Genomic DNA, 22688 nt, shown 5'->3' with positions numbered 1-22688 from the left:
GTGAAGGAAGATTCTTTTTGTAGTTAGCACCAAACAACCTGTAAAACCTTGGAAGAAAGGTTGCAGACACTTGCTTTTCGCCACCCTAACTCACTACAGACAGTACATTAAAAAAACATAGCCACTGAGCTCAGCTTAGTGTCCCAGGTGACCACCCAGCTCACCCACCCCTAAGGCTGGCCTTAGGCCACACAATCAGCATTTATTAATAAAAACCTCTTATGAGTCCTGACTGTACAGTTTCAGTAAACCTATGGAAATTTTTTGTTTGATTCAATAAGTAAAATTAAATTAAAGGTGATAAGAGTGTCGACGTGGATTCAGTGTCAGCCACCCAGCATTTCTAAAACAATCAGGACTCCTGACAGATGGGTAGAAAGGGTCCATCAGAGGGCCCAGACTCTTAGCTTTCATTTTTAAAAAAGAGTAAGATTGTAAGTGCTCTGAAACAAATGTTATACACCAAAATGTGAGCCACACCCCCTTTCTGTGAAATGAGCTAGCCAGCTACTCTAATCCCTGCCCTTTCAGGTTTTTAGTCAATTAGTGAAGTCAGAGCTGTGATTTGTTGAACAAGGGATTTGTTGACTGGCAAGCAATAGCTAGACACTTTTGCACATGCTGAAAAGAGCTGCCTTTTCCTGCTTGTCTCTGCATATTGGTTAATAGTGTGCTTGTGCACATGATCATGTGAGTTAAGTGAGTGTATAGCTTTCAGGAGCAGCACATGTACCTGCTCTGCCACTTTTCTCTCTCTGTGCACATCTAGCAGAAAATCAAAGAAGCACACATGGGACAGCAAGATCTCAATAGGCATCACTGTGCACAATTTCAGTGACGATGATATTAAAAGGGTACATGAAGGGTTTTTTTAAAGTAGTTGCAAAATAGCATACTATGCATTTGATATTATCAAATATTTTTGAACAGAAATAAAAAGTGTATATGTAGCTTATGATGCCATTACAATGCCTTATAGTTTTCTAAATATAAGGAGTCATACAAGTTTAAATTTTTTTGGGCTGCTAAACAGGACAGTGTATTTGTCTAATTCATAGCCTGTCTTGAAAACTTTCCCAACATAAGGCTTTAATCCTATACTCACTTTCCTGGGAGTAAAGCTGCAATCCTAATCTCATGTACCTGGGAGTAAACCCCATTGAATCCAATAGGATTTAGAGTAGACATAGCACAGGATTGTGCTGTTGATCCTTCTCTCTCTCTCTCCCTCCTTCCTATTTTAAGGCAATTAAGCAAGGCTTACTTAAGTGTCACTGCTGTTATTTGGTAGGAAAGTAATACTGATTTTTTAAAAATGTTCTGCAATGAACAACTGGTTTTGACAATTAAATTTAGATGGTATTTCATGGCCATTGCCCCAATTGTTTACATTTCTCCCTCTATATCCATGTATGTGAATATGCACAATTTTATACACCCCTGCCACCTGATAATAGTATTTAAAGATGGGGAACCTGTGACCATCCAGATGATGTTGGATTCCAGCTTCCATCAGCCCCAACCATCATAGGTAATGGTCAGGTATGATGAGAGTTGCAGTCCAATAGCATCTGGAGGGCCACAGGTTCCCCATCCATGATTTAAAACATCTAACAAAAAATAAAAATAAACATTGGCAGGCACCAAGAGGGGTATCTGAGGGCTCCATGGTGCCATAGGTTCCCAGGTTATGCCAACCGCATTGGGTTTCCAGGCTTATGGTCATAATACATCTATATTGTTCCTAGCAGTGACTGACCAGGAACAAGACCTTAGGGTTGTGGTGGATAGCTCAGTGAAGATAGTGCACGGCAGCTGTGAAAAAGGCAAATGCCATGCTAGGGATCATTAGGAAAGGAACTGCAAATAAAACTGCTGATATCATAATGCTGTTGTACAAATCTATGGTGTGATTGTATTTGGAATGCTATGTACAGTTCTGGTCATCTCATCTCAAAAAGGATATTGTAGAATTGGAAAAGGTTCAGAAAAAGGCGATCAGAATGATCAATGGGATGGAGTGATGCCTCTATGAGGAAAGGTTGCAGCATTTGGGCCTTTTTAGTTTAGAGAAAAGGTGAATAAGAGGTGACATGATGGAAGTGTGTACAATTATGCATGGCATGGAAAAAGTGGATAGAGTCTAGAACTTATAGACATGCAATAAAGCTAAATATTGGAAGATTCAGGAGAGACAAAAGAAAGTACTTCTTCACACAGTGCATACTTAAATTATGGAATTTAATCCCACAGGAGGCAGCAATGGCCACCACCTTGGATGACTTTAAAAGAGAGTTAGACAAATTCATTAGACTATCAGTGGCTACTTAGCCATAGGGCTATGCTCTGCCTCCATGGCTCAGTGGCAGTATGCTAGAAACTGCAGAAGGGGAGAGTGCTCTTGCACTCAGGTCCTGCTTGTGGGCTTCTGATAGGCATCTGATTGGCCACTGTGAGAATAGGATGCTGAACTAGATGGGCCATTGGCCTGATTCAGAAGGCTCTTCTTATGTTCCTAAATTAGTCTTTAAGATGCCAAAAATACACTTTGTTTTACAGGGAAGAAATATGAAGAAAAATATCAGCAGACAGAACCACTCAATTGTAACTAAGTAACCCATGTGAAACTGTGACTGCATACACACCATACATTTCAAGCACATGACTCCCCCCTACAGAATCCTGGGAACTGTGTTAAGAGTGCTTGGAAATGTAGCTCTGTGGGGGGGGGACTACTGTTTCCAGGATTCTTTGAGGGAAGTAATGTGCTTTAAACATGTTTTAAATGTATGGTGCATACACAGCTATTTGGAAGTACTTTTCTGGAGCTCCAGGTCAAGAAGCTATATTGTACTTCCCTTCTCTCTCTCTCACCTCCTTCACATAGGTCTCTGCAATCTAGAAACACCACTTGGAGCCATTATATTAATAACCTAAAGGGGAGTTACAACCAATTTTTCAAGGAAGGCATCTTTGAGCTTAACAGCTGGAAACATCTGTGAATGTATCTTTGAATATGCAACAGTATTGGGATCCTACACTGAAAGATCTGCACTGGTTATCAATTGTTTTCTAGGCTCAATTCAAGGTGTTGGTTTTAAAGCCAAAAACAACTAAGCGACTGCCTGTCTCATTATGAACCTGTCTAGTGAATAAGATCTGCCAGAGAGGTGCAACTGGTGGAGGTGCCACATGATATACATTCTGCATTTGCAAGAAATCTTTCTTTTTGTGTGGCAGCACCTACACTTTGGAACTCCCTGCCTACTGACATCAGGCAAGTACCTTCACTGTATTTCTCAGCGGCTGCTTAAAATATTTCTGTTTAAGCAAGCCTATCCAGACACATAGATACTGATGTGTTTTAATTTCTTTAATGCTATTTTAATTGTTTACTAAAAGTTTTAAGTTACAGTTTTAAATTGTTTTTATTGATAATTGTAATGTTTCTTGGTTTTTTTTAAGCAAGCAGTATATGAATTTTGTAAATACATTTTGAAGATACCATCACTTATACAGGCCTAGTTGTTTAGTACACATGAATAGGGATGGGAGGAATTTATTCAGGCTGCTTTTTGCAGGGGGCTGACCTGATCTGACATATCTGAACTTGCTTGCAGATTAGCACACAACTATCAGTTGGCTTATCCACTTCTCTGGATTTTGCAATGTATAACAAATGTGTACAAATGTGTACAAAATGCGTAACTGAGGGGAAAATGCCTTGAGAAGCATTTAAGGCTGCAGTCCAATACACACTTATCTGGAAACCCAATGGAGCTTTTTTCTAAGTAGTCATGTATTGGATTGCAGTCTAAATGCTTTTTTAAAATCATATTTTATGGGAAGAGCGTGTACAAAATGCATACAATTTACATATGGATTTTTTGAGCATTCTTACAGAAAATCTCCCCCCCCCCAATGAGATGGGTTGGACCTATGACTGAGCACCTACAAAAGTAACACAATGTTATTAGCCTGGTCCATGCATCCCTACATATGAAAGGAATTTCTACTATTTCACTCTCAGACTATAGAATGCACTCACTATAGAACTACAATTGGTCTTCCACTCTCTGCTTTTACAAAAGGTTTCAAGGCTCATCTTTTTAAATGTGGGAATTTTACATTGTCTTTAGTACTGCTGCAGCTTGTAAAGCATTTAACAATGCTCTATTATGGTTTTATTCAATCTTGGTTGTTGTTATTGGACCACAAGTCCTATCATTGCTGGCCATTGGCTACATTGGCTGGGACTGATGGGAGTTATAGTCCAGTAACATCTAGGAACCCTGTGTTGAACTCTGCTTTATTGTTTTAATGCTTTTATGATACTATTCTTTTGACTGTTTTTGTGTGTTGTACACACTACCTTGGTTGTTTTGCAGCTATATAAGTATATTAAAAATATATAAAAGACAAGTAAAAAATAATATGTAAAAGAAAAAAGTGTGATCAGCAGATTTTAGTTGGAAACTGTTTATTGAAACAAAAAGGAACAATTAAAGAGGTGGCAAAGAAATTGCACAGGTTCTACTAGAGAACAAATCTTCTGTGTATTACACTAATTTATGATTTGGTGATTAAAGCAGATATAGCACAATTTTTACAGATATGAGCTCTACACTATTTTCCCTCCTCATATTTAAATTAGTCAATCATCTGAATTCAGTTAGGCAGGAGGTTCTTTGATTCCCTATTTTACATTCCCTTTAGATTTCAAGGGGAAACCTGATCAAGGCAGAGAAATTGCTCTGCAAGATATCACATGGCTTCTGTGTTGTTGCTAGGATACCCCCTTCATTTGTCTATCTGTGCTAGAAAACTGTGACTCTTGGATGGATTTACATCAGAGCAAAACACAAATCTCTATTGCTGCTGCATGTTTCTGTTAAGCATCCACATACTCTGGATGCATTTTAATTTAATCTCTGGTTTATTCCACAACGTACTGACATTTTTTTAAATAAAAAAATCCAATTTGATTGAAGGCACACAATGAAGAAATATATTCCTATCCTGCAAATAAAAAGTGGCGCTGGGCAGTTATATTATTCAGATGTCTTGAGTCCAAATTCAGTTTGTTTAGGATAAAAGGTGGAAAATATAATCTCAAGCCTTACTCTTTGGCATTCATGGCAAATGCTTTTTGCCTTTTTGTACAGGATTTATCTATCTATGTATGTGTGCGCACGCGTAGGGGGGAAGCATATATATGTGTAAATGTAAATGTACTGCCTTCAAGTCGATTCTGACTTATGGCGACCCTATGAATAGGGTTTTCGTGGTAAACTGTATCCAGAGGGGGTTTACCATGACACATCTACTTGGAAAGAAGAGAAACTAATATTCAAGAGCTCCTTACCATCAATCAATCAATCAACCAACCAACCAACCAATAAATCAATTTTACTTGCAGGTCTCTTCCAGATCTACCTGGTTTGGCTACTGTGCAATGTGGGTGGGTGGGTGGTGGGTGAAGAGGGCCTGACATCTGTGCAGTTCCATGCATTTTTATTTTTACAGAATTTGCATTCCCAAACTGCCCACTTCTCCGTGAAACACAATATGCTAAGCTAACGTCCTGCCCTTTAGTTAAGCAAACATGCAATCATTTCGTGGTTGACACTCATTGCTCCATGCATTAAGAGGATAGGAGCAAAATTACTCAGCAGCTGCAGGACGGATGCTTTTTGAACACGAGTCATGGCACATTTATGAGCTAGAAGGAATGCAAAGGCATCAGGCTCAGGAAAGCTTAGCAATGTGCTCCAGTGAACACAACAATGGTTTTGATAGCAGTAATGGAAATTAGCATATCCAGCATGGTTCTCTCAAGATACTAACAGTTCAGATACTGTAAGGCTTTGGACAGCCCTGCAAATCATGTTTCGGAGAGGGAAAAATAATAAGAATCTGTTATTATAATAGTAGCCTTCTTGTAACTAAGCATTCTCCCCACTACAAGAGTGTTACAAACTGAGGAACGTCGAGTCTCAAATTACACATTAAATTAAGTTCTGCAGGAAATTTTAAAGTCCAAATAATTTTTAGCAGGCTGTGAGTCCATGAAGAGTAGACAGACTGAAAGGAGCTGTATAGCCTGAAAGAGGCTGTATAGCCCTTTCTAGTCATTTTTGGACGAAGACAATCTTCCCCCAAACCACTTTCTTTTTTCTTTTTACTCTGATGGGGAAAATATTATCTAAATTAAACATTTTAGTGTGTGTACTGGGTAAAAAAGTGGTCTGAGAGGTTGATTTTTAGCTGAAAAATGCACCAACCACAGTTGCTTGGAGCATACCACTCAAATAAAAAAATAATCTCTGATTGGAAATTAAGATAGAAATCTTAGCTAAATGAGGGTGTTTCCAGGTCCAGCTGAAGTGATGGGATCATTCCTTCTCACCTGCTTAGGCAGCCTGTATAGGGAACATTTAATCTAGCCTACATGCTTCTGGCAAGAAGAGTTTAAGTGCCCTCAGGCCAGGCCAGTCACCAGAAGGCCACTGTAGGAAGAAGGAAGCCTAGTGTTGTGGAGATGTTAGATGGGAGCACTCAGGAGTAAAGATGGATGCCCCTGAAAGCTGCAATTCTAAGCATACTTAGTAAAGGACTAAACCCCATATAACTCAACAGGACTTGCATCTGAGGAGATAGGGTTAGGATTGTGCTGTTGGTAAGGCTTGACTAGGGATCCTCTACAAAGATATCAATATCAAAGCAGGGTTGGCAACCCCTGACCTGGGAAGCCCTGCCTCTACCTTTTAAAATGGCTGTTCCAATATTCTTTACAAACTTGACCCTTCACTGCAGAGAGAGGTTTGAGAAAAGAGTGAAGAAGATTCTCTACCCTTTCCTACCTATGCTGGTATTCTACCTACCTACCAGAGAGCTTTGGCTTTGGGGAGGTATATAAGTACAGTAGGGCCCCGCTTATACGGCGGGTTCCATTCTGGACCCCCGCTGTAAAGTGGAAAACGCCATAAAGCGGAACCCCATTGACTTTAATGGGCCGCGTCACGCAAAATGTCATGAAAACGGCGCAAAACGTCACAAAAGAGAAAAAATAGCTTTTAAATTAAAAATGAAAGCTGCCGCATTAGCGGAACACCTTAAAGCAGAACGCCGTAAAGCGGGGCCCTACTGTACAATAAATAAATAAATAAATATTCTGTGGGCTGCTTTAAGCTCCCTTTGGGTGCCAACCCAATTCCAGTGAGTAATAATTGACAAGAGAGAAAACGCACATGGTTTGGTCTACCTTCACAGACAGTAGCTTGGGAACAACAGCAACTGAAGCCATACTTCCCAGTCTATGAATTCTCTTTTGCCACTATTGGGCAAGAAACAAACCATCATCAACAACATCAACAACAAGGTGCATTGTCAGTGGGTTTAAGTGGGTTGAGAGGAGCACATGGAACCACGTTGTTTCTATGGATACAAGGGAGTGAGGTCAGAGGTAAATTAAATGCAAATAGAAAAAGAAAAACAAGTGTTATATAAATGTTTTAAGTATAATACCTAATTAAATTTCGGAGTCGTAGCCTTTGGGTTTCTTTCCTCTTTTAGGAACAAAGGAATCTGCCTTATACCAACTCGGGCCATTTGGTACGATCTAGCTTAGTACTGATGACATGGACTAGCATTGACTCTCCAGGATTCCAGGCAATAGTCTTTTCCAGAGATTGATTTTTGGACTTTTGCATGCCTACCAAAATTCTGCTATGATTTTTTGTTCTACATTTCCTGCACTCAGAGATATGTTTTCTACTGGTGAAAGCTATAAACTTAACCAATTTATGACATCTTCAGACAAGCAAGAAAAGACAACAGTTTTCTGGACTTGCAATGGGTTCCAGTTGTTGCCTGGAGACCAACAAATCCCTTGTCAATCACAACCCTGGCTACAAACCTGAAAGGGCGGGATCAGAATAGCCAGCTACGAGCTCGTTTAACAAAAGTGGCTGTGGCTGACGTTTTGGTGTATATCTCCTGAACCAGACAGCTTTAACTTAATTATTTAAAAATGAAAGCTGAGAATCTGGAGATCTGGAGAATCCTGGAGACCCAGAGAGGACCCCCAAAATTCAGAGTCTCTGGGGAAAAACCCGGAGACCTGGCAACCCTGTCTACGGCTCAGTCATCAGGCCCACCAAAGCTTTTTCCTTCCTACCATTTGGAGCTGATTGTTTTGATGAAAAGAGGGGGCTCTGAATGTAACGATTAGAATCTAATAATTTCTCTTCTAGTAATTCATCAAGGAAAACTGAGCAATTTTGGAGTGGCTTAAAACCAAAGCTCTTGTTAAAGCTCCAACTAAAGTAGACCAGTAATGCACTGATGAAGATAGCAAGGTTGTACCAAAATAATACGCCACCTTTTGAGATACTAAAAATTATTTTTGATGAAAATTAGGATGTGCTCCATGTAAATGTTGGCTTTACTATACTGGAACAAGCAGAATCAGCACTTTAAAAATTTGGTTGGCTAGGTCTACAGCCTTGTCTTTTCCACTAGTCATGCTTTATAAAACAAGATTGAGAATCAACAAAGACTACAATGTATGTCGTCCTTGTTTGCTACACTCACAAAACTACTTTACATGTAAGGGCTAGCTTTGGAAGATGTTATGGAAAGTGTGTAGGGGTCCACATTTTGCATGAATCCTTTTATACAACTGAGGTGAACTTATTTTATTCATTTATTTTTAAGCCAGCTTTTAGAGCAAAGCCTATATATGGATTTTAATTATTTAATTAAATATATATTTTACAATTGTTATTATCATTTTTTGTTCTGCTTTTGATGAACTGTATATTGTTTGAGATTTATTGTTCGGTTTATGTTTTATAATGTGATGTATGGTTTTCTACTATTTTTGTCTAGATATTTTTATAATTGTTATATTTTGTTTTTTAAGATATGTATATTGCTAGCAAATTATTGTTCAGTCATGTTTATTTAAAATGTGGCATATTCGTTTTCTTTTACTATCAATTGTACCAAATGTAATGGTATATTGTTATGTTGTAAACCACCCAGAGAGCTTCGGCTATGGGGCAGTATAAAAGTGTAATTAATAAATAAATATATAATAAATAATTATCTGTAATCCACTAAGCTGAATGAATTTCTCCAGGATATAAACTTTTCACTAACAATATAGTGCAATACTGTTACTTTAAAATTTGGTTTGTGAAAGGGATTTCTTATTTGGAATCAAATGTTTCCTGTGTCCATCTGCTTTTCATATATTATTAATTACTCAAAAGTATCTAAATGTTAATGCCATACATACGCAAAATGTTTTCTGGAAAATTTATCATATAGTAAGAGTAATTACAAAAGAAGGGCAAACTCAGGCCCTTTTCTGGCAGTTGTGAGCCAAATGGCACATTTTGTAAGCACAAATAAAAGCCATAACTTTGTGGAATAGAAATATTTTAACATTACACAAAGGTGATTGAAGACCTTTAATGTCTCTTTTAATGTTTGATAGAAAAACTATGAGCACAATCCAGCCTGTTTTGTGACATTTGTGCACAAAAGGGGATTGTGTCCAACATGGTTTGGTAATAGTCTTACAAATTTTTGGTAAAAAAGATGGAGGCTTTAAAAAAAAAAAAAAGACTGTAGGCTTCTGAAATGACTGCACACGTATGTATGAAGTCATTAGAACAATGTGGTTTGCAGATGGAATAAGCCAGCATTTTAAAATATTAGTTTAAAATTTAAAACTTTTAAAAGTATTTTAGAATCTGAATATATAACAACCTGTACTGTAGTTAAAAAGGGGGAAGATAGAAGTCTGAAAACAGCAACAATATATAAATCAGCCTTTCCAAACCTTTGGGTCCCCTGATGTTGCTGGACTATGGTTCCCATAATTCCTGATCATTGGCCATGCTGGCTTGGGCTGATGGAAGTGTTGTCCAGCAACATGTGGGGAACCAAAGGTTGGGAAAGGCTGATAAAGTAAGATAAAGTTGTTTATATTTCAAACATAGATATTCATCCCTTAATCTACTCCCACCACATTGCCTGAGAAAGGAAAGAAGTTTGTGATAATGGAGCATTTGGAAGAGCACTCTCTCTATTGTTTTGCCACCTTTCTCCTATCACAGACGCCAGCATACATGAAAGGCAGCATACATGTGGTCCTTAGGCAGTCAACAATCCAGGTACTGATCAGACCCAAACCTGCTGAGGTTTCAGCAAGATAGTGGTCATTTGTCCCTTCAGACAGTACCTTGGGATTATTTAATAGTAAACATTTGCCACTTAGACATTCTGGGCTGTATCCAACATAGAGCTTAGTAAGCATCCTGGCAGCATAAGGATTTCTGTCCATGCAATGGGGCTTTCCCCCCTCTCCTCTCCCTGCACACCCCTAAATCTGTTCAAGGGATTTCACAAACCCTCCGGAGCAGATTTGGGGATGGGGGGGGGAGTCCCAGTCTGCAAACTGAAATCCTTGTCGAGATGGGTACCAACCTTTGAATAACACCCTTTATGATGCAGAACTGATAAACAAAGGACTATATATTAGGAAAAATGTGTCTAGATTTGTCACAGACTTGTTGTGCAGAAAAATCTATTACCTTTTAACAAAGCTGTCAAGATGGCCAAGTCAATATCTTGGTGTCCTTCTGATCCCATGCGAAACACTGTAATCTGAAATGCAAAAAACAGATGTACTGTTAGAGACATTTCTAGTATTTTTAATATGGCAGTTACAGTGCCGTAACTAGGCAGGTGCAACAGGTGCACAGGCCCAGGGCCCAGGACGAAGGGCCCCCTGAAATGGATTTGCTGAAATGAAAATTATGTATAAACAATTGTTATATCGTATTTGTTTTATTATTATTTCCCCCCCCCAAAAAAATTAAGGACCCCAAAAATAAAACCTTGCACAGGGCACATGTAAAGCTAGTTATGCTACTGGGCAGTTAAATGGATACAATGCTACCATGTCTGGCTATAGTCTATGCACTGATATTCAATCTTAATGGATGCAAAATTGTGGGCAAACCAAACTGAGCAGCATTAATGGAAACCAGAATTTCAAAGCATGATATTTGATCAAGAAGGGGAGACACTACATAGCAGTAAAAACATGTAACAAAACAAGAACAGTCTTGAAGCTTCAAAATAGAAATGGAAATTCTATATGGAATCTATTGTGTATTACTGTGCAGAATTCACGACGATTTCCTCTACTTGGCAATTGATGAGAGCAAGTAGTTGGAAATTGTGCATAGACAGCCACTAATAGGGCACTGTGGCCCAACTTTGTTGTAGAAATGTGAACATTGCTTACATCAGTTTTTGGCAGCGGTGAGATAATTAATCACCACTGTTCATCTACTGAAATATAGTGGCACTGTAACGGTTGATTTATTTAGGTAAAGCATGGTTTTAATCATTTAGTTTAAAACTTGAATACAAAACAATAACACTATAACATATGCAGGCCCAGCACCAGCAGGCGACCAGGTTGGGCACAGACTGAGCGCCCCTGCAGCCCAGAAGGGCCCCTGAGGGGCTCCTCCTTAGGCTGGGAGAATGGAGCTCCTGCTCTTCAATCTGTGCCAGTGTTGGGTCATGGGGCCCAGGGACCCAATGCTGCTACGGATCGTGAAGTAGGAGCTTCATCATCTCAGGAAACATCATACAGACGGTGTGGGCCTGCCTCACTTACCTCCTGCATTGCTGCATCAGTGGACTAGCATGCTGTGTGCATAAGCTTGCCATCACCCAAGATGGTGGTGGGGTGTCCCTAAGACATTGATCTTGGGTGATGGCATGCATGCATGCACAGTGTGCTGATATGACAACGTGGGAGATAGGTGGGGTGGGTAGGCCTATTTAAGCCCGCACCCCCTGCATTGGGAGGGGGTGTTGGGAGCATGATGACATGGGTTCAGGGCAGTCTGGTGCCCAAGAGCCCAGTCATGCCTGGTGCTGGCCCTGATAACAGGAACATAGAAAAATATAACTTAATCAAATATACTAACTACAACACCTGCTACTTATTCCATTATGCAGCTCATGTCATAATAAATGTGCTCATCTTCAAGATGCCACAAGACTTTGATATTTTATTATTATTTATTAGATGTATATCCCGCCCTTCCTCCTAGTAGGAGCCCAGGGTATTAAAAAAAAGCATCCTAGAGAAAGCCAGTTTTAGAAATATTTTCTTCATATTGTGTTTACATGTCATGTAATTTGATTTCTCAACAATAAACTGTGCCTGCCAGACTTATAATCTTTAAAACCTACAGATATTCTGTTCTCATATCACTGATGCATATAACTAATGATGAGATACTTTAGGTTTTTTTTTTAAAAAAGGGAAACTGATATGCCCATAACTGCCTGGAAGGTTAGAGTGGTGGTAAATATTAAATTATCATGTTATGTGGCTGTTGAATGTTTTAGGTGCAAAGTGAGGAGGTTGGGGAAAACTAATGATTGTTCATGGACTTCGTCGATATATGGCAGAGATGGTGAACCTGCGGCCCTTCAGATATTATTTGACTACAACTCCCATCATTCCTGACCATTGGCCTTGTTGGCTGTGGGTGACAGAAAACAGAGTGTAACAACATCTGTAGGGCCAGTGTATGATAATAAAATCTTACAACATAACGTGCATCAAAATTCATTGTTGTTGATTGATTAGGAGGGCTTGCCAACCTTTTTAGACCAATGGGCGCATATGGAATTACGAGAAAGTGTCATGGGCATCAGTCACAAAATGGCCCCCTGTGGTGTGTGGGCTAACATAAAATGGCTGGTATGGGATGTGGCATAATATAAATGGCTGCCACATATAAAAAAGCTGAAAAGGAGACAGGGCTAGAAAATGGTGCTGACACGTTCCCCATCGGTCACCTCATCAATGGGAAAAAGGCACGAACATCAGCTCAACACACACCTCTACTCTTGTTCAGAACAGACAGGAGGTTGGGTGTCTAATTCTAGCATCAAATAAAATGTAGGCATGTTTAAGGGGGGTGTTCTACATAGGAGAGCTTGAACCAGTGAAAACAGAAACTGAGCAGGAAGAGCAAACAGACTCTTGTACGTTGTGGGTTCTTGAGGAGATACATACTGAGATATTTCATAGGCACCATAGGAGATGCTGGTGGGCACACTGGCACAGTGGGCATTGCACTGGCAAACCCTGGATGATATTTTATTTTAATTGTGTTTACAAATAATATCTTGCCTAGAATCAAGATTTATGTTAAGCAGTAAAAGTCTATGATACTGAACAATAAATTAATCCATAACATTTCATATTTGACTCAGAACTACAGAGAATTAAAATGCTGGGGGCAGGGAGGGAATATGTCCCATTTTATAAGGGACCTGTTTTTCACAGTCAAGGGCCTGCACACACCCAGGGTCCAGCAGTAGAGGGGTAGATCCTGCAGAAAGCAGTTTTTATCTAAGCTAAAAGAGGGGAGCCTCGGGACCAGGGACCAAATGTGGCCCTCAAAGCCTTTCTAACTGGCCCTCAGAACTTTTCTTACACTCTGCCCCTTCCCCGTCACCAAGTCACACACCCCTCTAGCTGTGCTTCCCACCTTCCTTGAGTGTTTTGCCTGGCTGGAATATGTCCTTGAACTCTGGTAATGCCTTTTGCAGATAGAAAGGTTGAAATATTAGAAGATATCTGTGTTTAATGGAACTAGGGAGATGAATTAAGTGCACACGACTAACTTCTAGAAATGACAAAATTAAATTATAGTAGCATAAGACCTAAGGAAAGTACTTCTGGATTGTAGTCAATGGTTGTGAGAGGAGTGCCATTAGTAGACAGAACTTTCTTTTCTTCTCCTTCTCCAATAGCCCACTGCACCCCAAAACAATTTCTCCAAAGGGTAAGGAAGTCCTCCTGAATAGGGGGGGTTGTGTTGTATGGGGTTGCAGTAGAAGAAGAGTATCGCCTGATATCTGGTACAGAGAGCTCTTTTGGGGAAGAGAGAGAGAGAGAGAGAGAGAGCAATCTTGTTCCCCACCCATGCACCCAAGGAAAAAATCTTGTGCCAGCGAAGCACAGATTTCTCCATCCAGTTTTGGACAATTTCTCCAAACTGAAAGAAATTTTTTTCCTAAAAGTGTGTGCATGTGTACTAACCACCAACAGAGAACTGTCTGAAAGCTTAGGCAGCAGCTATTTTTGAACCCACAATTTTAGTAAGTGCTAAACAGCATTAAATAAAGTATATTTGTTCCTTCAGTGTCCTATGACATCATTTAATTTAAAAAATGCAGCAGTAAATATTTCATGTACTTTAGAACTCATTGGTAAGCTGTGAAGAATTCATGCGCTGCACACATGCAATAACAAAAAGCTCTTGAATTTATAAGAGCATAGAAAGCTTCCTTACACTGAACAAGAACACTGGTCCTTCAAGCCCAGTATTGTCTACACTGACTGGCAGCAAGCAGCTTTCCAGGGTTTCAGGCAAGAGTCTCTCCCATCTCTACCTGGAGATGCCAGGGATTGAATATGGGACTATCTGCATGCAAGGCAGATGCTCTGCAACTGAGCTACAGCCCTTCCCTCTTTGCAAAAGGGACACACAACCAAATCAAACAAAGAGGATGCCTTAATGGGCAGCAAAGACAAATCTGGTAATAGCAAAAAGCCCCCCAAAGTGGGCAAAAACTTATTGCCAAGCTCTGTAGCGATGTCCATGGCCAGGCTGCCGTTCTTCTCTCAATCTCTGTACCCTCAGGCTACATCTCCTAGCAAACACTGTATGGAAGAACAACTTCTTGTCCCCAAGAGCCACTGTGGTTTCTACACTGCTGCCCCATCAGAGGAATGATTAGGCAATTGTAAAGTGTGAATTAATAAATATTATATATATGGGATAGCAACACCTATCTTTGGAGTGTCTTTAATAATTCCATAGCACTAGCATTCTTTTCTAACTACAGCACAAAGAAATATATGGAAAATGTTCTCTGGTTATGTCACAGTTAAAGCCACAGCAGTCATCTTTGAATCAGGATGACAAACCCTCCAAACACAAAATAATTATCCAGTAAAGGAGTAGAATGCCGGCATCAATTTCTGTAGTGTGCAGCAACAACTTGCTACCATTTAGCTACCTAGGATTAAGCCAGTTAACAGGATCAGCACTGCTATCATGGCATGGAGACTTATTATTTTCTGCTAAACCAGCTACCAGAGAAATACAACAGCTTTAACAGTTACAAATAATTTACTAGACAGTAAATACACAAGTAAAATTAATGGCCTCCCCATAAAATTAAAACAAAAAAACCTCTACTTTCTTTATTGGTGCCTTTGAGGATAAAATGTAAAACAGCAAATAGTAACAGTCAACAGATGTGAAGGAAACTCTCAAAAACAGAAATCAGGATTGCCAGTTTTTGCCTGGAGACTCTGGTTTTTGGGGGTCCTCTCTGGGTCTCCAGGTGAATAACCACAATCAAAGGACTCCTAGCTTTCATTTTTTTTAAAAAAAATTAAGTTTCGAGGTGGTCTGGTTCAAGAGATATACACCAAAATGTCAGCCCCCCCACAACTTCTGTTAGAAGTTGGAGGCTGTAATCCCTGCCTTTTCAGGTTTTTAGCCAATAAGTGAACTGAAGGGTTTATTTATTTATTTGTTTTTAAAACTTATATACCGCCCGACTAGCAATAGCTCTCTGGGCGGTGAACATAAATACAATAAAATACAGGAAAATACAAAAGCATCACAATCTAAAATAAAATTTCACAATCTAAAAACTGCATAACTAAGATCAAATTACAAACATTACCATCATTAACAAAAAAATTAAAATGCCTCGGAGAAGAGAAAGGTTTTAACTTGGCGCCGAAAGGATGATAGGGTCAGCGCCAAGCGCACCTCCTTGGGGAGACTATTCCATAGTTCGGGGGCCACCACTGAGAAGGCCCTTGATCTTGTCACCACCCTCCGGGCCTCCCTATGGGTCGGGACCCGGAGGAGGGCCTTCGTAGCAGACCGTAGTGTACGAGCCGGTTCATAACGGGAGAGGCGTTCCGACAGATATCGTGGTCCCGCGCCGTATAAGGCTTTGTAGGTTAATACCAACACTTTGAATCTGGCCCGGAAGCGTATTGGAAGCCAGTGCAAGCGGGCCAGAACAGGTGTTATATGGTCCGATCGCTTCGTTCTTGTTAGCAGTCTGGCCACCGCATTTTGCACCAGCTGTAGCTTCCGAAACATCTTCAGAGGTAGCCCTACGTAGAGTGCATTACAGTAATCCAAACGTGAGGTTACCAGAGCATGTACTACTGATGTAAGATCCTCCTTAGTCAGGTAGGGACATAGCTGGGCTACCAACCGAAGTTGGTAGAATGCATTCCGTGCCACCGAGGCTACATGAGCCTCAAGTGACAGGGAAGAGTCTAGAACGACTCCCAGACTATGAACCTGTTGTGATTGATGAGAGATTTGCTGACCTCCAGGCAATAGCTAGAATGCATTGCAAATCCTGAAAACTTTCCTTTTCTTGCTTATCTGCACATCAGAAGTTGAGTGAGTGTATAACTTTCAACAGCAGCAAGATTGCCTTTCTACAATAATATAGCAGGAAATCTAGAACTGAAGATCACAACAGGATCTTGGTAGGCATGCACGGTAAACAATTTTAGTTATGATTATAATAAAAGTGTACATGCCTTTTAAAATTCCCTTTTCCCCTTCTCAGAGGATAGTGATGGGAACAGATTAAGGGATGGATATCTATGTTTGAAATACAAACAACTTTATCTTACTTTATATCAGCCTTTCCCAACCTTTGGTTCCCCACATGTTGCTGGACAACACTCCCGTCAGCCCAAGCCAGCATGGCCAATGGTCAGGAATTATGGGAACCATAGTCCAGCAACATCAGGGGACCCAAAGGTTTGGAAAGGCTGATTTATATATTGTTGCTGTTTTCAGACTTCTATCTTCCCCCTTTTTAACTACAGTACAGGTTGTTATATATTCAGATTCTAAAATACTTTTAAAAGTTTTAAATTTTAAACTAATATTTTAAAATGCTGGCTTATTCCATCTGCAAACCACATTGTTCTAATGACTTCATACATACGTGTGCAGTCATTTCAGAAGCCTACAGTCTTTTTTTTTTTAAAGCCTCCATCTTTTTTACCAAAAATATGTAAGACTATTACCAAACCATGTTGGACACAATCCCCTTTTGTGCACAAATGTCACAAAACAGGCTGGATTGTGCTCATAGTTTTTCTATCAAACATTAAAAGAGACATTAAAGGTCTTCAATCACCTTTGTGTAATGTTAAAAATATTTCTATTCCATAAAGTTATGGCTTTTATTTGTGCTTACAAAATGTGCCATTTGGCTCACAACTGCCAGAAAAGGGCCTGAGTTTGCCCTTCTTTTGTAATTACTCTTACTATATGATAAATTTTCCAGAAAACATTTTGCGTATGTATGGCATTAACATTTAGATACTTTTGCATAATTAGTAATATATGAAAAGCAGATGGACACAGGAAACATTTGATTCCAAATAAGAAATCCCTTTCACAAACCAAATTTTAAAGTAACAGTATTGCACTATATTGTTAGTGAAAAGTTTATATCCTGGAGAAATTCAGCTTAGTGGATTACAGATAATTAAATAATTAAAATCCATATAAGGGCTTTTGCTCTAAAAGCTGGCTTAAAAATAAATGAATAAAATAAGTTCACCTCAGCTGTATAAAAGGATTCATGCAAAATGTGGACCCCTACACACTTTCCATAACATCTTCCAAAGCTAGCCCTTACATGTATTTTGTGAGTGTAGCAAACAAGGACAACACACATTGTAGTCTTTGCTGGTTCTCAGTCTCGTTTTATAAAACAGGACTAGTGGAAAACACCAGATGAACCAAATTTTTAAAGTGCTGATTCTTCTTGTTCCAGTATTGTAATTCTTGTTCCAGTACAGTAGGGCCCCGCTTCCCAGTGCTTTGTTTCCCGGCGTTCCACTAATGTGGCGGCTTTCATTCCTGGTTTTAAAGCCGATTTTGCTGCTTTTGCGGCATTTTGGCTTCATTTTCGTGCGATGCGCCCCATAATACTCAATGGGGTTCCGCTTTATGGAGATTTCCGCTTTACGGCAGGGGTCCAGAATGGAACCTGCCGTATAAGCGGGGCCCGCCTGTAATTTTCCAGCCAACATTAAGGTGGAACACATCCTAATTTTCATCAAAAATAATTTTTAGTATTTCAAAAGGTGGCTTATTGTTTTGGTGCAACCCTGCTATCTTCATCAGTGAATTACTGGTCTACTTTAGCTGAAGCATGCTGAGATTAAGAGTAATGTTTTCTCAAAAATTCAAAAACTGTTCTTTAAAATGAGCTTTGCTTTTAAGCCACTTCAAAATTGCTGTTTTCCTCGATGAATTACTAGAAGAGAAATTACTAGATTCTAATTGTTACTTTCAGAGCCCCCTCTTTTCATCAAAACAATCAGCTCCAAATGGTAGAAAGGGAAAAGTTTTGGAGAGCCTGATGTCGCAATGGGTTTTATATTGTCTATCTGAGCACTAGATAGGGTTGCCAGGTTTCCAGTTGTTCCCCAGATACTCTGGATTTTTGGGGTCCTCTCTGGGTCTCTGGGTAAGTCACCCCAATCTCCAGATTCTCAACTTTCATTTTTTAATAAAATCAAGTTAAAGGAGGTCCGGTTCAAGAGATATAGACCAAAACATCAGCCACTGCCCGAGCAACTTCTGTTAAATGAGCTTGTAGCTGGCTGCTCTAATCCCGCCCTTTCAGGTTTATAGCCAGGGTTGTGATTGACAAGGGATTTGTTGGCCTCCAGGCAACAGTTAGAACCCACTGCAAGTCCAGAAAACTGTTGTATTTTCTTGCTTGTCTGAAGATCTCATAAACTGATTAAGTTTATAGCTTTCACCAGTAGAAAGTCTCTGTGTGCAGGAGATGTAGAATAAAAAATCAGCAGGATTTTGGTAGGCAATTACTTACTGTAAACAATGTCAGTTATGATTATAATAAAAATGTACCTGCCTTTTTCTAACTACTTGCAAAAATAGCATATTATAAATTTTATCTTTCAACTAATTCTTGAACAGAAATTTCAAAACATACCTGCGGCAGCTTATGATACTATTACAATGTGCTATATTTGTCTAATTATAAGGAGTCAGACAAGTTTACATTTTTGTGGACTGTTGAAGAGGACAGTCTATTTGTCTAATTCATAGCCTGTGTTGAAAACCTTCCCAATATAAAGCTTTAATCCTATACTCACTTTTCTGGGAGTGAGCTGCAATGCTAATCCCACATACCGGGAGTAAACCCCATTGAATTTAGTAGGACTTACTTGCGTAGACATGGTTACAATTGTGCTGTAAATCAATGGGACTTTTAAGTGAATATAACAAAGGATTGTGTTGTAAATCGTTTTCTCCCCCTCTAATCCTTTTTTTTTTTTATAAAAAAGGAATTAGACCTGGATTACTTAGATGTCACTGTTTTTATTTGGTAGGAAACTAATACTGATTTTAAAAAAATGTTCTGCAGTGGCCAACTGGTTTTGACAATAAACTATTATATAGGGTGTATGTATTTTTACATCTCCAGTGTGTATGTATATGGAATCTTTCCAACAACCCTGTGAGGTAGTGCTGGAAACCAAGGCTCATAACAAGAAATAAATTCATTTAAAATCCAAGAACCATAAAACAAGTATAAAACAGTTACAAAACAGCTTAAACTGGCATGATTATGAATTTTGGGTTGGGTGAATGAAGTTCCTTACCAATTGAGGTGCAGTGCTGTGAATGCTTTCCAGTTTGAGTAAGCCCATTGAATACATTGGGACTTGCTTCTGAGTAAACATGCATAGGATTGCACTATAAATATCTTCACAGGTTTTGTAAATAATAAACATCTTTGACATTCACACTTATATAACTATTTCTTCATACTATGTCTCAATATGAATCTGATTTCACACTATTCTTATTTCCGCTATATTTTTCCTCTATATTATTAGTTCCTCTGCATTTTAAGTGTGCACTTCTCCCTTGGGGTGGTCATGGTCCCTCTGTTGTTTTCACCCTGAGGGGAAGATTAGGCTGAGAAATGGTGAGCAGCCCATGGTTATCAAGTAACCATGTAGCCTAAGTAACCCTAAGGGGCAGACTAGGCTAAGAGATGGTTAGTAGTGGATTGAAAAGAGCAATTTTAAAATATACTTTTTTAAAAAGGGAAAGGGTGGTAGCTCACTGGTAGGACATATGCTTTGCATGCAAAGATCCAAAATTCAATCTCTGGAAAAGACTATTGCCTGGAATCCTGGAGAGTCAATGCTAGTCCATGTCATCAGTACTAAGCTAGATCGTACCAAATGGCCTGAGTCGGTATAAGGCAGATTCCTTTGTTCTCAAAAGAGGAAACAGACCCAAAGGCTACAATGACTCCAAAATTTATTTAGGTGTTTTACTTAAAACATTTATATAACACTTTATTGAAAAAAAAACCCTCAAAGCAGTTTACAGAAATAATTAAAACAATAAAATTATTGGCAAAAAAAGGTTAAAAACATTATTTAAAAACATTCAAAATAATAAAACCAACAATAGTTAAAAGCAGATAAAAAAACAATAGCTTCTATATGCCCGGGTAGGCTTGTCTAAACAAAAAATGTTTTTAACAGGTGCCGAAAAGAGTATAATGAAGACACTGGCCTAATGTCAATAGGCAGGGAGTTCCAAAGCATAGGTGTTGCCACACTAAAGGACTGATTTCATACAAGAGCAGAACTAGTACTATGTGGCACCTGTAACATGGAAATCACAACTTGAACTTGGCCTGGTAGCAAATCGACAACCAGTGCAGATTTCAGAGCAGAGGTATGTCCTGAGAGGGTCTCACTCATGTCAGCAGTTGTGCCACTGCATCATCATCATCATCATCATCATCATCATCATCATCATCATTTATACCCCACCCTTTTTCCAAACTGGAACTCAAGGCAGCTTCCAGATAAAAAGTACACATAATTAAGAACATACAAAAATCTGCATTAAAATATAATTAAACTATTGAAATATTAAAACCATTTAACAACATTTAAAATACTGCAAACTCAGTTTAAATAGCCATGCAGATAAAACAATGACAGTACAGCACCCACTTCAATCCCTGTCCTTAAGACCTTCAGGTCCCAAAGCCTGTAGAAAGAGAAAAGTCTTTACCTGCCGACGGAAGGACTGCACAGAGGAGGCCATTCTTACCTCCCTAGGAAGGGAGTTCCACAACCTAGGGGCTGCCACCGAAAAGGCCCTATCTCGCGTCCCCACCAATCTAGCTTGTGAAGGTGTTGGGACTGAGAGAAGGGCCTCTCCTGAAGATCTCAGGGCCCAGGCAGGTTCGTATAGTGCACATTCTGCACTAACTGCAGCCCCCAGGTCAGGTTGTACTGAATGGGGATTTCTGTGACCTTGGCTGACTGGCTGCCATGTTTTTTTTAGTTTTGGCTTTTGGTTAGGAACCTTGACTGGTTGTGGGATGTGTTTTCTGCCTTAATCATAGGAATCTTGTTCTGGTTGGTATGGTTTTGCATTTAGGAGATCATCACTGTCTTCAAAGTGCCCATAACGGGTGCGGAAGGCCATCTTCCACTCATCGCCCTCCCGCATACGCACCAGGTTGTAGGCCCCTCTCAGGTCTAGTTTGGTGAAAATGCGAGCGCCCCGCAGCCGCTCTAACAGTTCTGGGATCAGGGGCAGAGGGTAGCGATTCCGAACTGTAATCTGGTTGAGGGCGCAGTAGTCATTGCACAGCCGGAGTTCCCCACATTTCTTTTTGACAAAGAGGACAGGGGCAGCTGCAGGGGACGTGGAAGGGCGAATGAACCCTCAGCGCAGGTTCTTGTCGAGGAACTCTCTGAGGGCTGCCAGTTCGGGTTCTGACAGGGAATAAAGCCAGCCCACAGGAATCTTGGCTCCGGGGAGCAGATCAATGGGACAGTCGTAAGGACGATGGGGTGGCAACTGGTCTGCCTCTTGCTTCCCAAACACATCCGCGAACTCCCGGTACTGTTCCGGTAAGGCCTCGGGCACGGAGCTTGCCTCCTGGGTCATCAGGATGCGCTCCTTCGGCCTCCAGCAGTTGGCTTGGCAATAGGGGGATCCGAGGGTCAGTCGGCCCGTGGACCACTGGATGATGGGGTCATGCCACTGGAGCCATGCCAGGCCCAGCACGACCGGGAAGTGGGGTGTGGCAGCCAGGTAGAACTGGAGGCTTTCCTCGTGCTCCCCCAGGGCCATGTCGAGCGGCACTGTCTCCTGTACTACAGGGCCCGAGGCGAGAAGCCGGCCATCAATAGTCTCCACCAGGAGGGGGCGGTGAATGGGTTGACTAGGAACCCAGTGGAGCTTGGCAAAGGACACGTCCATAAAATTGCTGGTGGATCCTGAGTCCAGCATGGCGGGTACTTGTAGGGTCCCCCTTCCGGGGACTGTCAGTGTGATCAACACGGTCAGATGCTTGGGCGGTGAGGAACTGAGGTGGCAGGCCCCTTGAACCATGAGGGTGCCCCGGCTCAGGGGCCTGTGAAGGCCGGGGCATGGGCGTTTCCCGAGGCAGAGGCTGTGGGTCGTTTCGCGGAACACTGG

At 40.4% G+C, this 22688-nt stretch overlaps 1 protein-coding gene across 2 annotated transcripts in view; it reads right to left on the bottom strand.

Annotated features, from left to right (window-relative positions):
• TRPM3 (transient receptor potential cation channel subfamily M member 3) overlaps positions 1–22688 on the bottom strand; it is a 550216-nt gene that overhangs the window by 78996 nt on the left and 448532 nt on the right. For both annotated transcript variants that reach the window (XM_061628153.1, XM_061628145.1), the window contains exon 9: positions 10608–10680. In XM_061628153.1, the coding sequence (XP_061484137.1) occupies positions 10608–10680 (73 nt within the window). The remainder of the gene's footprint in view (positions 1–10607; positions 10681–22688) is intronic.

The sequence above is a fragment of the Rhineura floridana genome, chromosome 1, assembly GCF_030035675.1.
Source record: "Rhineura floridana isolate rRhiFlo1 chromosome 1, rRhiFlo1.hap2, whole genome shotgun sequence".
Lineage (NCBI taxonomy): Eukaryota > Metazoa > Chordata > Lepidosauria > Squamata > Rhineuridae > Rhineura > Rhineura floridana.
The sequence above is the reverse complement of the archived record's forward strand: the minus strand, read 5'-3'. Positions and strand labels throughout refer to the sequence as shown.